General features: G+C 43.2%; 2 protein-coding genes across 5 annotated transcripts in view; one reads left to right on the top strand and one right to left on the bottom strand.

Annotated features, from left to right (window-relative positions):
• LOC144892419 (uncharacterized) overlaps positions 1 to 12,860 on the bottom strand; it is a 748,105-nt gene that overhangs the window by 412,833 nt on the left and 322,412 nt on the right. The window lies entirely within an intron of this gene.
• The window catches only part of LOC137426765 (uncharacterized), a 51,765-nt gene continuing 42,613 nt past the window's right edge, over positions 3,709 to 12,860 (top strand). For 3 of the 4 annotated variants that reach the window (XM_068115625.2, XM_078779057.1, XM_068115623.2), the window contains exons 1-2: positions 3,709 to 4,043; positions 8,471 to 8,900. In XM_068115625.2, the coding sequence (XP_067971726.1) occupies positions 3,993 to 4,043; positions 8,471 to 8,900 (481 nt within the window). In that variant the 5' untranslated portion in view covers positions 3,709 to 3,992. Of the gene's footprint in view, positions 4,044 to 8,453; positions 8,901 to 12,860 lie in introns of all 4 variants that reach the window. The other variant, XM_068115624.2, reaches the window with a different exon arrangement.

Below are 12,860 nucleotides of genomic sequence, written 5' to 3'. Positions count from 1 at the left end.
CACTGAATCTCCTCCATATTTGACTGTAGGGAAGGTGTTCTTATCTTTGAAGGCTTCATTTTGTTTTCTGTAAACATAGAGATGATGTGCTTTACCAAAAAGCTCTAATTTGGTCTCATCTGTCCACATGACATTCTCCCAGAAGGATTTTGGCTTGTTCAGGTGTTTTTGGCAAACTCCAGTCGGGCTTTCTTTGCAGTGGGTCCTCCTGGGCCTATTTATCATAGAACCCTCTTTCATTGAGTTGGTGATGGATGGTGCAAGTTGAAACTGTTGTACCTTGTGTCTGAAGGTCAGCTTGAATCTGTTTGGCAGTTGATCAAGGTGCTTTCTCCACCATTTGAACAATCCTTCGCTGCAATCTTCAATCTGATGTTCTCTTGCGGCCACGTCCAGGGAGGATGCCTACAGTGCCATGGGCTTTAAACTTCCTGATAGCATTGCGTACGGTGGACACAAGAACATCAAGGTCTCTGGAGATGGACTTGTAGCCTTGAGATTGTCCATGCTTGTCTACAATCTTGTGTCTGACCTCCTCAGATAATTCCCTGGTTTTCTTTCTTTTCTCCATGCTCATTGTGGTACACAGTGACACAAAACAGCAGAATGACTCCTTTTCTCCATTCAAACTGGTTTAATGAGTAATGTTGATATTGCAGGCACCTACAACTCACCACAGGTGAGTCCAATTCCAAAGTAAAAGCACATCACCTGCTTGAAATCTAATTATTTCTAACAACTTCTAAAAGGTGCCAATAATATTGTCTGGGATGTATATCAGTGACAAGAGCTCCCACATTCATGGACCATTTTATGATTTCTGTGTGGAATAAACTAAGATTTAGTAATTTTCCACTGCAAACCAAAGAAATACATATGTAGACACGAAAATATTTTTTAATTTCAACAATTTTCTGGAAGAAATGGTGCATTATTTGAAAAAAGTGCAAGGCTGCCAATATTTTTGGCCACGACTGTACCCCGCAAATACCGGCCAATAACCTGTCTACCAACAATATACAAACTTTTAACAGGAATCATCACAGATGTGCTTTATTTTTGAGGAGAGACTATTGTGAGGCCATTCATGTGGTAATGAGCGTGATCAAAGGGCTTCACCGTGAACAGCGGTATAAAGCATCCACGTGACCTATGACGTCATAATTATGAATAATAAAATTCTACATGCGGAGGCGCTTCAATGGCAAAATTTCGTGTCATTCAGACCAACGGTTGCCGAGAAAATGAATTTTTAAAATGCAGACACAGCACACGGCACACATACGTAACTGAATGCTCAACCCCGCTTTTCGCTTCGCGAGCGCAGGGTAATAAAGGGAGCGGGAGACAAGAGGGAGAGGGAGAGGAAAACGTACAACCACAACAACAGTGAAGAACAGGGATGTCGGTAAATCTGTGGAAGGGAGAGGGCTGGTAGGGAGTTGGAGGGGGGGACAGAGAAGGGGTACACGGCATAAAGCAATTGAACACGACGAGGAATTTCAGGAAAGAAGTTGGACATTGAAAGAGTTGGATTTGGGGTGTTTTAATGCGGGTAGAAAATATCAAGGTTTTGGATGGGGGGAAATAAGAGATGGTGGTGAACAGCTGTTTTCAAGACCTGGAGGGAGGAGTGGGATTGAAGAGAGTGAGGGAGTTTGTTCCAAAGGTGGGAAAAAAGAGGAATGAAAGAGTGAAGGTGAATAGAGAGTTGATTTTGGCAATTTCTCCAGGAGAGGGTTGCTGGCAGATATTGTGCATCCTGCAGGCATATTTGGGGGACAGAGCACAGACAGAGCAGGGGGAGCTAGGCCGGAGAGGAGTCGGTAGAAGACAGAAAGACCACCAACCTGCCTGCGGTGAGTGAGTGAAAGGCCCTCGGAGTTAGCTTCATCGCGGGAGATTCCAATGATTTTGAAAGCTTTGATTTCGACAGCGTGAAGCCGAGCTAGGTGTGAGGCAGGAGCACTAGCCCAGAGGGGAGAACAGTATTCCATTGAGCTGCAGATGAAAGCGTTGTAAGTGGTAAGGAGCTCGGGTGTGCCAAGGAAGGACCGCACGACGAGGATGCCCAGTCAGCGACTGGCTTTGGAGGCCAGATTGGAAATGTGGTTTTCCCAGGAAAGATCATGGCAGATAGTGAGTGATGGCAGATGGCATCATGGCAGATGGTTGAGTGACAGAACTTCTTCGAGAGGATTGTTGAGAAAGTAGATTGGAGGGTTGTCCAGTCAGTCTTTTCGGAGAGACATCGTAAGAGAGTGAGATTTGTCAGGATTGAAAGACATGTTCCACTTGTTTGACCAGTCTGTGATTTTGTCCAGGTCTGCAGAGAGTGAGGAGGCTGCAGACTGCCGATCTGAGGGATGAGGAATGGAGCGGCAGAGAGTGGAGTCATCAGCAAAGAGATAGAGAGGATTTTCCAGAGTTGGAGAGATCATTGATGAAGACCAGAAAAAGCACAACAGGGCCCAGAACACTGCCTTGGGGAACTCCAGCCTGAACAGGAAGGGGAGATGAGAGAAATCCATTCAGGGCCACACGTTAACTGCGACCACTACCACAGAGGATATCGGCAAGCCATGTGTGGAGGTTTCCATGGATACGGTAGGAGGAGAGTTTGGTGAGCAGGGCAGGGTGCCAGACCGTATCGAAGGCACGAGATATGTCAAGGGAGACCTCTAATTTCCTGTTTGGCATTGAGGACCTCCATCCATTGTTGAAGGATACGACGCATAATCTTCCAAACAGACAGCCTTTCCCCCTCTCCTCTTTTGCCTGTCCCTGGACCCACTAAGTAACCTCATTAATGAGCAAATACACAGATACACCCTAACATCAAATAAAAGAACGTCCAAAGAAACAAGAAATGTGACACATCTACTGTGCATGGATGTTTTTAAATTCCTTGCACCGAACGACGAAAAATTAGAACAACTGAAAATAGTGAAAGAGTTCTCCCACAACAACCAAATGAAATTTGGTCTGGATAAGTGTGCCAAGTGCACATTCGTGCAAGGTCGACCAACAAAAACGAACATTAATATAATAGATCTAGATACAACAATACAGGAGCTAGACAACAAAGCTGAAATGTAGGTGTTTGAAGTGTCTGCAATTCAGAAGCAACTGCAGTGGTGTTGTTGTTGTTGTTGTTGGTTATCCCAACAGACCTTTTTTTTTAAAGGAGACTTCCGGCGCAATCCGGATGGTCTAAAGGTGGAGTCATGCTTATGTTACAAAAACATCTTACAAATATCTTGGAGTAGAAGAGGGCCAACAAATTTGTCATGAAAAATGCGAAAACGATTACCGGTACCAAAGAATACCTGCATAGAACGAGGCTGATCCTGAAAACATACCTCTTCCTAAGCCCCAAGGAACAAAATCTGACATAAACCAAACTTTCACCATTTCCACATACATGTATTCAACTCTGTTATTGTCTAATTTTTTTTGTGTGGGCGGCTCCCTACCTCCATCACTCCTAAGTGGCGATTTTCTTTTCAAACCTCCACAGTTGTAAATTGTATGACATATTAGATATTTTTAAAATCCAGATAGCAGACATCATTATGGACATAGAGTGAACAACATATGTCATCCCTCATTTGGTTTGGTCGGTCCGGTTACGTTGGCCATGGCGGTGTAGTTCGCTGCATGCATCGTAGAAAATATTAACGCCTTCAAAGGAAACACCAGAGATATATACAAGCAGCGAGTTAAACTCATCATGGCTTTTCCGCTGAGCGTTTTATGATACGTGAACACAGATCTTCAGTGATCCTTCACCCAAATTAATTTAAAAAACACAAAAGAAAGCTCCGCACAAAGCCTTTCGTTCATCACAAGGTTGTTACTCGCCATCGGTCGCGTACACTGACTGGAGAGTAACCTTTCAGTCACTGTTCCGCCTGGCCTCGCGTACAACACATTTCGATCGGTAAACGCCGTCACAACAGTAGTAAGAAGAAGAAGAGACATCGAAGTGAATGAGCGAAAGAATTCTCGAGAGCTTCGCCGTTCGCGTGCGCGAGACAAAGGTGAGTCATGAGTGGTTCGTTTTTCGCGCGCGAGAATAAATGGGGTTTTGAAAACGACGGACTCGTCGTGGAAGTAGGACGACAGGTTGAGCCAACTTACCTGGTGTTATTTAACGGCACGATGGGGACTAAAACTCAAACCCTAAGATCTTCGGCCGGCCACCCTAACCTTTAAGCCAACACCAGATAAAAGGGCAACTGATTAGCCAGGATTATAATCGTGCCTTGAATTCTCATTTTATGCTGGAACTGGAAGACAAGTGTTACCTATGGTTCGTTTAAAAATAGGACCACGGGTCTTGAAGCACACCTGGATCAGGAGCAACAGTCCCTCAAACCCACTCAGACCCTGATATTTTTTTATTGCCGTGAACAAACTGGTAAATTACGGGTGATGAAGGTTGCGATCAAGTCTCATCGAAATGATGTGTGTAGTTTCAGAGAAGAGAGCAAATACCTGTTTGGGGGATGGAGGGGGGGGGGCGGTCAAAATAGTCCCTTTATATACAGGGACTCTAGGTCAAAAACACCCTCCTTGTAGTTCCCCTTAATGAGCGCAGATTTTGATGCGATCAACATACCTTTGTTAGGCATCAGATACGCAGCTTGTGGTCAAGTTTCATCAAAATTGTGTGTGTAGTTTCGGAGAAGAGAGCAACTATTTTTTGGGGGGGAGGGAGGGTGTTCAAAAAAAAACAACCCTTAGACCCCCATAATGAGCGCAGATTTTGATGTGATCAATATACCTTCGTTAGGCATCAGATACGCAGCTTGTGGTCAAGTTTCATCAAAATTGTGTGTGTAGTTTCAGAGAAGAGAGCAAATAGCTATTTTTGGGGGGTCGGGGGGGGGGTGTTAAGAAAAAACAAACACGTAGACCCCCGTAATGAGCGCAGATTTTGATGCGATCAATATATCTTCGTTAGGCATCAGATACGCAGCTTGTGGTCAAGTTTCATCAAAATTGTGTGTGTAGTTTCGGAGAAGAGAGCAAATAGCTATTTTTGGGGAGTGGGGGGGGGGGGGTGTTAAGAAAAAACAAACCCGTAGACCCCCATAATGAGCGCAGATTTTTATGTGATCAATATATCTTCGTTAGGCATCAGATACGCAGCTTGTGGTCAAGTTTCATCAAAATTGTGTATGTAGTTTCGGAGAAGAGAGCAAATAGCTATTTTTGTGGGGGAGGGGTGTTCAAAAAACACAACCCTTAGACCCCCGCCGCAATGAGCGCAGATTTTGATGCGATCAATATATCTTCGTTAGGCATCAGATACGCAGCTTGTGGTCAAGTTTCATCAAAATTGTGTGTGTAGTTTCGGAGAAGAGAGCAAATACCTATTTTTGTGGGGGAGGGGTGTTCAAAAAAAACAACCCGTAGACCCCCATAATGAGCGCAGATTTTGATGCGATCAAGATACCTTCGTTAGGCCTCAGATATGCAGCTTGTGGTCAAGTTTCATTAAAATTGTGTGTGTAGTTTCAGAGAAGAGAGCAAATACCTATTTTGGGGGGGAAGGGTGTTAAAAAAAAAAGCCCTTAGACCCACGTAATGAGCGCAGATTTTAATGCGATCAGCATACCTTCGTTCGGCATCAGATACGCAGCTTGTGGTCAAGTTTCATCAAAATTGTGTGTGTAGTTTCAGAGAAGAGAGCAAATACCTATTTTTGTGGGGGAGGGGTGTTCAAAAAACACAACCCTTAGACCCCTGCCGCAATGAGCGCAGATTTTGATGTGATCAATATACCTTCGTTAGGCATCAGATACGCAGCTTGTGGTCAAGTTTCATCAAAATTGTGTGTGTAGTTTCAGAGAAGAGAGCAAATAGCTATTTTTGTGGGGGAGGGGTGTTCAAAAAACACAACCCTTAGATGGATCAATATACCTTCGTTAGGCATCAGATACGCAGCTTGTGGTCAAGTTTCATCAAAATTGTGTGTGTAGTTTCAGAGAAGAGAGCAAATACCTATTTTTGTGGGGGAGGGGTGTTCAAAAAACACAACCCTTAGACCCCTGCCGCAATGAGCGCAGATTTTGATGTGATCAATATACCTTCGTTAGGCATCAGATACGCAGCTTGTGGTCAAGTTTCATCAAAATTGTGTGTGTAGTTTCAGAGAAGAGAGCAAATAGCTATTTTTTGAGGGTGGGGGGGGGGGGGGTGTTAAGAAAAAGCAAACCCGTAGACCCACGTAATGAGCGCAGATTTTAATGCGATCAGCATACCTTCGTTCGGCATCAGATACGCAGCTTGTGGTCAAGTTTCATCAAAATTGTGTGTGTAGTTTCAGAGAAGAGAGCAAATACCTATTTTTGTGGGGGAGGGGTGTTCAAAAAACACAACCCTTAGACCCCTGCCGCAATGAGCGCAGATTTTGATGTGATCAATATACCTTCGTTAGGCATCAGATACGCAGCTTGTGGTCAAGTTTCATCAAAATTGTGTGTGTAGTTTCAGAGAAGAGAGCAAATAGCTATTTTTGTGGGGGAGGGGTGTTCAAAAAACACAACCCTTAGATGGATCAATATACCTTCGTTAGGCATCAGATACGCAGCTTGTGGTCAAGTTTCATCAAAATTGTGTGTGTAGTTTCAGAGAAGAGAGCAAATACCTATTTTTGTGGGGGAGGGGTGTTCAAAAAACACAACCCTTAGATGGATCAATATACCTTCGTTAGGCATCAGATACGCAGCTTGTGGTCAAGTTTCATCAAAATTGTGTGTGTAGTTTCAGAGAAGAGAGCAAATAGCTATTTTTTGAGGGTCGGGGGGGGGGGGGGGTGTTAAGAAAAAGCAAACCCGTAGACCCACGTAATGAGCGCAGATTTTAATGCGATCAGCATACCTTCGTTCGGCATCAGATACGCAGCTTGTGGTCAAGTTTCATCAAAATTGTGTGTGTAGTTTCAGAGAAGAGAGCAAATACCTATTTTTGTGGGGGAGGGGTGTTCAAAAAACACAACCCTTAGACCCCTGCCGCAATGAGCGCAGATTTTGATGTGATCAATATACCTTCGTTAGGCATCAGATACGCAGCTTGTGGTCAAGTTTCATCAAAATTGTGTGTGTAGTTTCAGAGAAGAGAGCAAATAGCTATTTTTGTGGGGGAGGGGTGTTCAAAAAACACAACCCTTAGATGGATCAATATACCTTCGTTAGGCATCAGATACGCAGCTTGTGGTCAAGTTTCATCAAAATTGTGTGTGTAGTTTCAGAGAAGAGAGCAAATACCTATTTTTGTGGGGGAGGGGTGTTCAAAAAACACAACCCTTAGATGGATCAATATACCTTCGTTAGGCATCAGATACGCAGCTTGTGGTCAAGTTTCATCAAAATTGTGTGTGTAGTTTCAGAGAAGAGAGCAAATAGCTATTTTTTGAGGGTGGGGGGGGGGGGGGGGGTGTTAAGAAAAAGCAAACCCGTAGACCCACGTAATGAGCGCAGATTTTAATGCGATCAGCATACCTTCGTTCGGCATCAGATACGCAGCTTGTGGTCAAGTTTCATCAAAATTGTGTGTGTAGTTTCAGAGAAGAGAGCAAATACCTATTTTTGTGGGGGAGGGGTGTTCAAAAAACACAACCCTTAGACCCCTGCCGCAATGAGCGCAGATTTTGATGTGATCAATATACCTTCGTTAGGCATCAGATACGCAGCTTGTGGTCAAGTTTCATCAAAATTGTGTGTGTAGTTTCAGAGAAGAGAGCAAATAGCTATTTTTTGAGGGTCGGGGGGGGGGGGGGTGTTAAGAAAAAACAACCTTAGACCCCCGTAATGAGCGCAGATTTTGATGCGATCAATATACCTTCGTTTGGCATCAGATATGCATCTTGTGGTCATGTTTCATCAAAATAGTGTGTCGTTCAAGTGATAAGAAATGATGTGTTTGCAGATGCACTCACTCACTGACTCACCCACGGACACTGCTCGATCGCATAAGCTCACCGGACTAAAGTCCAGGGGAGCTAAAAATTGAATACCTTTTCACCGTTGACGGTGTGTATGGTTTTTGTTTACTTGGAAACGCAGTTCAGCAACGAACCTTGTTACTAGTAAGTAGAACAGACATGACAATGGCCCTAAACACCTTTGTTTGTACGTCACAAATTTAAATTACTCTCTACAACTATGACGTACATGTCCTTTGACACTTGTTGGGGGTGAGTTGAGAACTCATTGTCCATTGAAGTTACTTCAACAATGAGATTTAGGGTATGGGGTCCGGAGAGGGACAATTAGTACTTTTTCTTTGTTTAAGCTGTTGCATATTTGTACTGATATAGATAGAGAGATAATAAAACTATCAAAAACTGCTGAATGAAAATAATCTACTTTAATCACTTATGGGCTCAAAAAACGTATTTTTATATATTTAGTTGATGACAATTGACACCGATGTAATTGCAGTGCATCTCGTGTGACAGGACATGGGTGAAACTGAGCCATGTCCAGCGTGGCTTCAGGCTCAGGGCCTGACAATGGAAACTGCTCGAGCTGTGGTGACCGAGTTGGGCATCAAAAGCCAAGGAGTGTTTGGTGCTTGCACCAAGTCGCTCACGATGAGAGCGGAACTTTTCTCGCTGGCTAAGCAGAAGCTTCCATTTGCGATGTACGCCGAGTTCCGTCACTTTGTGGAGTCCCGTTGGGAGTCTCGAGATGTCCCTTCCGGAGGTCTGGTTCTGGTGGCCGTGTTGCATTCTATGCTCAGTGCGGTGAGCCGAGAGCTTGCCACCAGCGCCCAGAAGTTGCTATCCCTCAGCTCTGTACTTGGCTCCGAAGGTGGTTGTGATGGGGGCCTGGAGGATGCAGGAATCAGGATCGTTGATGTCTGCAGCCTTCACCATCAAGGGAAAAGTATGAACCTAAAGTTTGTTTTCCTAGGTAGCACTGCGATTGTAAATATTAATACATGGAACGAAAAAACTTCTGCCACATTAAGGTTTCCAGAGATAATACTCGTGTTAGCACTCATTAATAGTCAGGGCCCTTAGGGATATTTTGGTTCAAATTCTTCCAAAAGCATCAAATTTGGCGCAGATGTTGCCCATGCCATACTCTTTCGATTTTTGACGGGCGCCAAGGGCGGTATGATCCGGGGACCATACCGGTCCATCCCGCCATGTCACCTGACCTATGACGTCATAATTAGGATATGCATCCAATCACATGGCGTACTATAAGTGGTCAAAGTTCAAAATGAATCGATCGAAAAATGAAGGCAGGGATCCATTTTTAAGGTTTTCATAAATCCAATATGGCCGCCAGGTCACATGACCTATGACGTCATATTTATGACATGTATACAATCATGTATACATGAACCCGGATCATGATCGCACAAAAATTAAACACAAGGATATGGCATACAGTTCATAAAACATCAAAATCCGTACCTTTGTAATTAGACTGATGAACTGCATATGCCTGAAAATTCGGAAATAGACATGTAAATATTTCCTCTAATTGTCAAAAATAAGGTCAGAGTTCGATTACCCAACCCAGAAACATAAAATGGTGAACCTCGCGTAAACCTTGACAAAAAACTCAAAAACCGACATGTTTGACTCAAAAATGACCTTTAAGATGACCTTGAGGGTTGACCTTGACCTCGAATCATCAAAATAACATCATAATTGGATTCCTCGACCTCGAAAACCCCTGAAAAGTGGTATCATACATGATTCCAACCCTTTTGGTTATTTAACTGATTTTCCTCTAATCCGGGTGGCGGCCATTTAGTATTTCGCCAATATGGGGCCCCCGGGGGGGGGGGGTGGGCGCCCGTCAAAAATCGAAAGAGTATGGCATGGGCAACATCTGGGCCAAATTTGGTGCTTTTGGAAGAATTTGAACCAAACGGCCCCAAAATATCCCTAAGGGCCCTGACTATAACCCCCTTGATCATTCTCAAACATCCAAGCAATGGCTCTGACACCAAATTGTTTCCATTCCAAGGTACTAGCCCAAGGAAAATGTATTATTATTTACTGTTTCTCTCATTCTCCGCTGACACGTTTGATCCTGTCGTCACCTCCGGCACCAAAGGTGGGTGGACATAGGTTATGTTTTCACCCGTCTGTCTGTTTGTGAGCAGGATATCTCAAAAAGTTGTGGACGGATTTGGATGAAATTTGGTGCAAATGTTAGGTGTGTGACAAGGATGGAATGATTAGATTTTGGTGAAAATCCGGATCCAGACATTATAATTATTTTTTAAAGTGATTCTTCAACATTGAGAGATGGGACCAAAACGATGTATAGCACGATATCTCAAAAAGTTATGGGTGGATTATGACAAAACGTGGTGGATGTGTTGGGAAGGTGATAGGAACAATCCGATTCGATTTTGGTTCAGGTCCGGATTCAGATCCGGCCTATCAGTCCATACAAAGCGTAAACTGTTCAGCCTGGCGGAGGTATGTGCTCGCCCGAATGTCGTTCTCCTTACATATGAGATATTTTAATTTTATTTTTTGTCTATAAAGTTGAAGGATTTTGGAGCACTGCTCCCTTTTCGTAGGTAGTGTTTTAGGGCTTATCCCATGTTTCCATTAAGTCTTTAAGAGTTAACAACAGCATGTAAACAAGACAGCATTTTAAAAGGCGCTGCCTTGCAAGGCAATATAGATTTCAGTAGATTTAAGAAGGAACAATCCATATTTAAGTAGGTCTGGGTGTGGACTTACACTTACTCTCCTTACTGACGCATGAGGAACATTGTTGATGTATCCACCGTGAAAGATGAAAGGTTGCTGGCGTTTCGAGTTTTAACTTTGTCAAAGAAAAAAATTGCTGGCTTTGGCTTTTTGCTTTAATGAGGGGAAAAAAAAAGAAACTCCAGCGTTTTCTCTTTCACGGTGGAGAAATCAACCATTTTCTTCTTCTTTTATTCTCTTGTGCTGCCAATGCAAACCACTCGTTCTGTGCTTGAATTAGCAATAACATCCTTACTGACACGACTGATTACAATAGCCTCTCTTGTCCTTTCCGGAACAGGTGAGGATAACTGGTATCACATTTTGACCACACTGGGTTTGGCAGGCAAATTATCCCTTCCCTGTAGGTCGTCGATAAGCTTGTTGGGGTTGTGGTGACATTACCTTCGTGATTTGGTAATTTTACCGAGGGTAGCTCAAGATTTCCACAAATTAAAAATCCAAATCCTTAATACTGCTGATGTAATCAAGATCTTAATACTAAGTGGAATTAGAACCTGTAACCTCTGGGAAAACAGTCTACTTCACTGTGAGGACAGTTTCTCGCAGTGAAGTAGACAGATTACCATTGCCACCGTAAATGTCAAGAAAAGGTCCCAGAAATAATCAGAGGGATTCCCAATGGTATGAAGGAAAAATCTGTAAAAAAAAACAACAACAAAAACTGCTTGATTATATGTTAGAGATAGTCTCTTTAAGAACTTTATAAGTTCCTTAGAATGCCCTTGCCTGGAATACAACAACACAACAACAGGCATTTTAAGGCCATTTTCCCTGCTAGAACGGGGATTACCGTTGCTTGATTACATGACGATCTTGTCCATCTTGCCCTATTTTCTGCATCTCTCCTTGTTAACCCCCTTGCCCGCATTTCTTCTTCCACCACCTTTAGCCAAGTCTTTCTTGGTCTTCCCCGTCCGCTACTTCCTTCTACATTCATTTCCATCACTCTTCTCAACCAGTCACTTTCATCCTTCCTCAACACATGACCAAACCATCTCAACCTGTTTCTCTTCACAGCATCCATCACAGGCTCTATTCCCATCATTTGTCGCAATTCATCATTTGTCTTCTTCTCTCTCAACGATACTTCACACATCCACCAAACCATTCGCATTTCCACCCTTTCCGTTGCTGCTCTACGTTCATTACCCATGTCTCGCTCCCATAAATCGTAACACTACTCACACATGCAGCACACACCTTTCCCTTCAGCTTCAATGACACTCCCCTCCTCGTCAGCACGCCCTTGGCTGGAATGCTATGACATAAATACCACAGATATGTACATCACAGTTAACAATTACCAGGTTGCAGAGCTTACAGTAGATATGAGAATGAATGGTCTATATTACAGAACACACACACACACACACACACACACACACACACACACACATACACACACACACACACACACACACACACACACACACACACACACACACACACACACACACACACACACACACACAACTGATGGACAAAAATTCTGGTTTGGACAACCAACAAAGCACTCGAGATTGGTACCAACATCATCCCCATTAAGAGAACTCAACATCGTGAGCTTTGCACTGGCACTGCTCATACAAGACACAAGACCGAAAGTCTAACAGCAGCTGGGCTTGTTTGATACTTCCCTTGAAGAGGATAGTATGACCTGGGTGGGGATACCAGATAGCAAATAATGTAAGTATTAACTAAGCTGTCTGTCACTATGGAAGTGAAGAGATTGTACTGAGACACTCATTTATTTTATATGTTTTGAGTCAACAATGAACCAACCATACACCACTTCAATTCAGTAACTTTGCAGTCACAACAAAGGGATTGCAGTGTTACGATTATATTTACGATATTAATATTATTAACGTTATTATTATTATTACGCCAGGATATTATTATTATTATTATATTATTATTATTATTCTTATATTATTATTATTACGTGCTGATAATTATTACGCCAGATTTATGCCAGGAAGAGGAACGACAGACGCGCTTTTCATTGTGAGGCAGTTGCAGGAGAAGTACATGGAGAAGAGGAAGAAGTTGTTTTTTGGGTTTGTTGATCTGGAGAAAGCATTCGATAGGGTTG

This window comes from Myxine glutinosa, chromosome 5, assembly GCF_964187855.1.
Source record: "Myxine glutinosa chromosome 5, kmMyxGlut1.1, whole genome shotgun sequence".
Classification (NCBI taxonomy): Eukaryota; Metazoa; Chordata; class Myxini; order Myxiniformes; family Myxinidae; genus Myxine; species Myxine glutinosa.
This window is presented reverse-complemented; position numbering and strand designations above follow the sequence as displayed.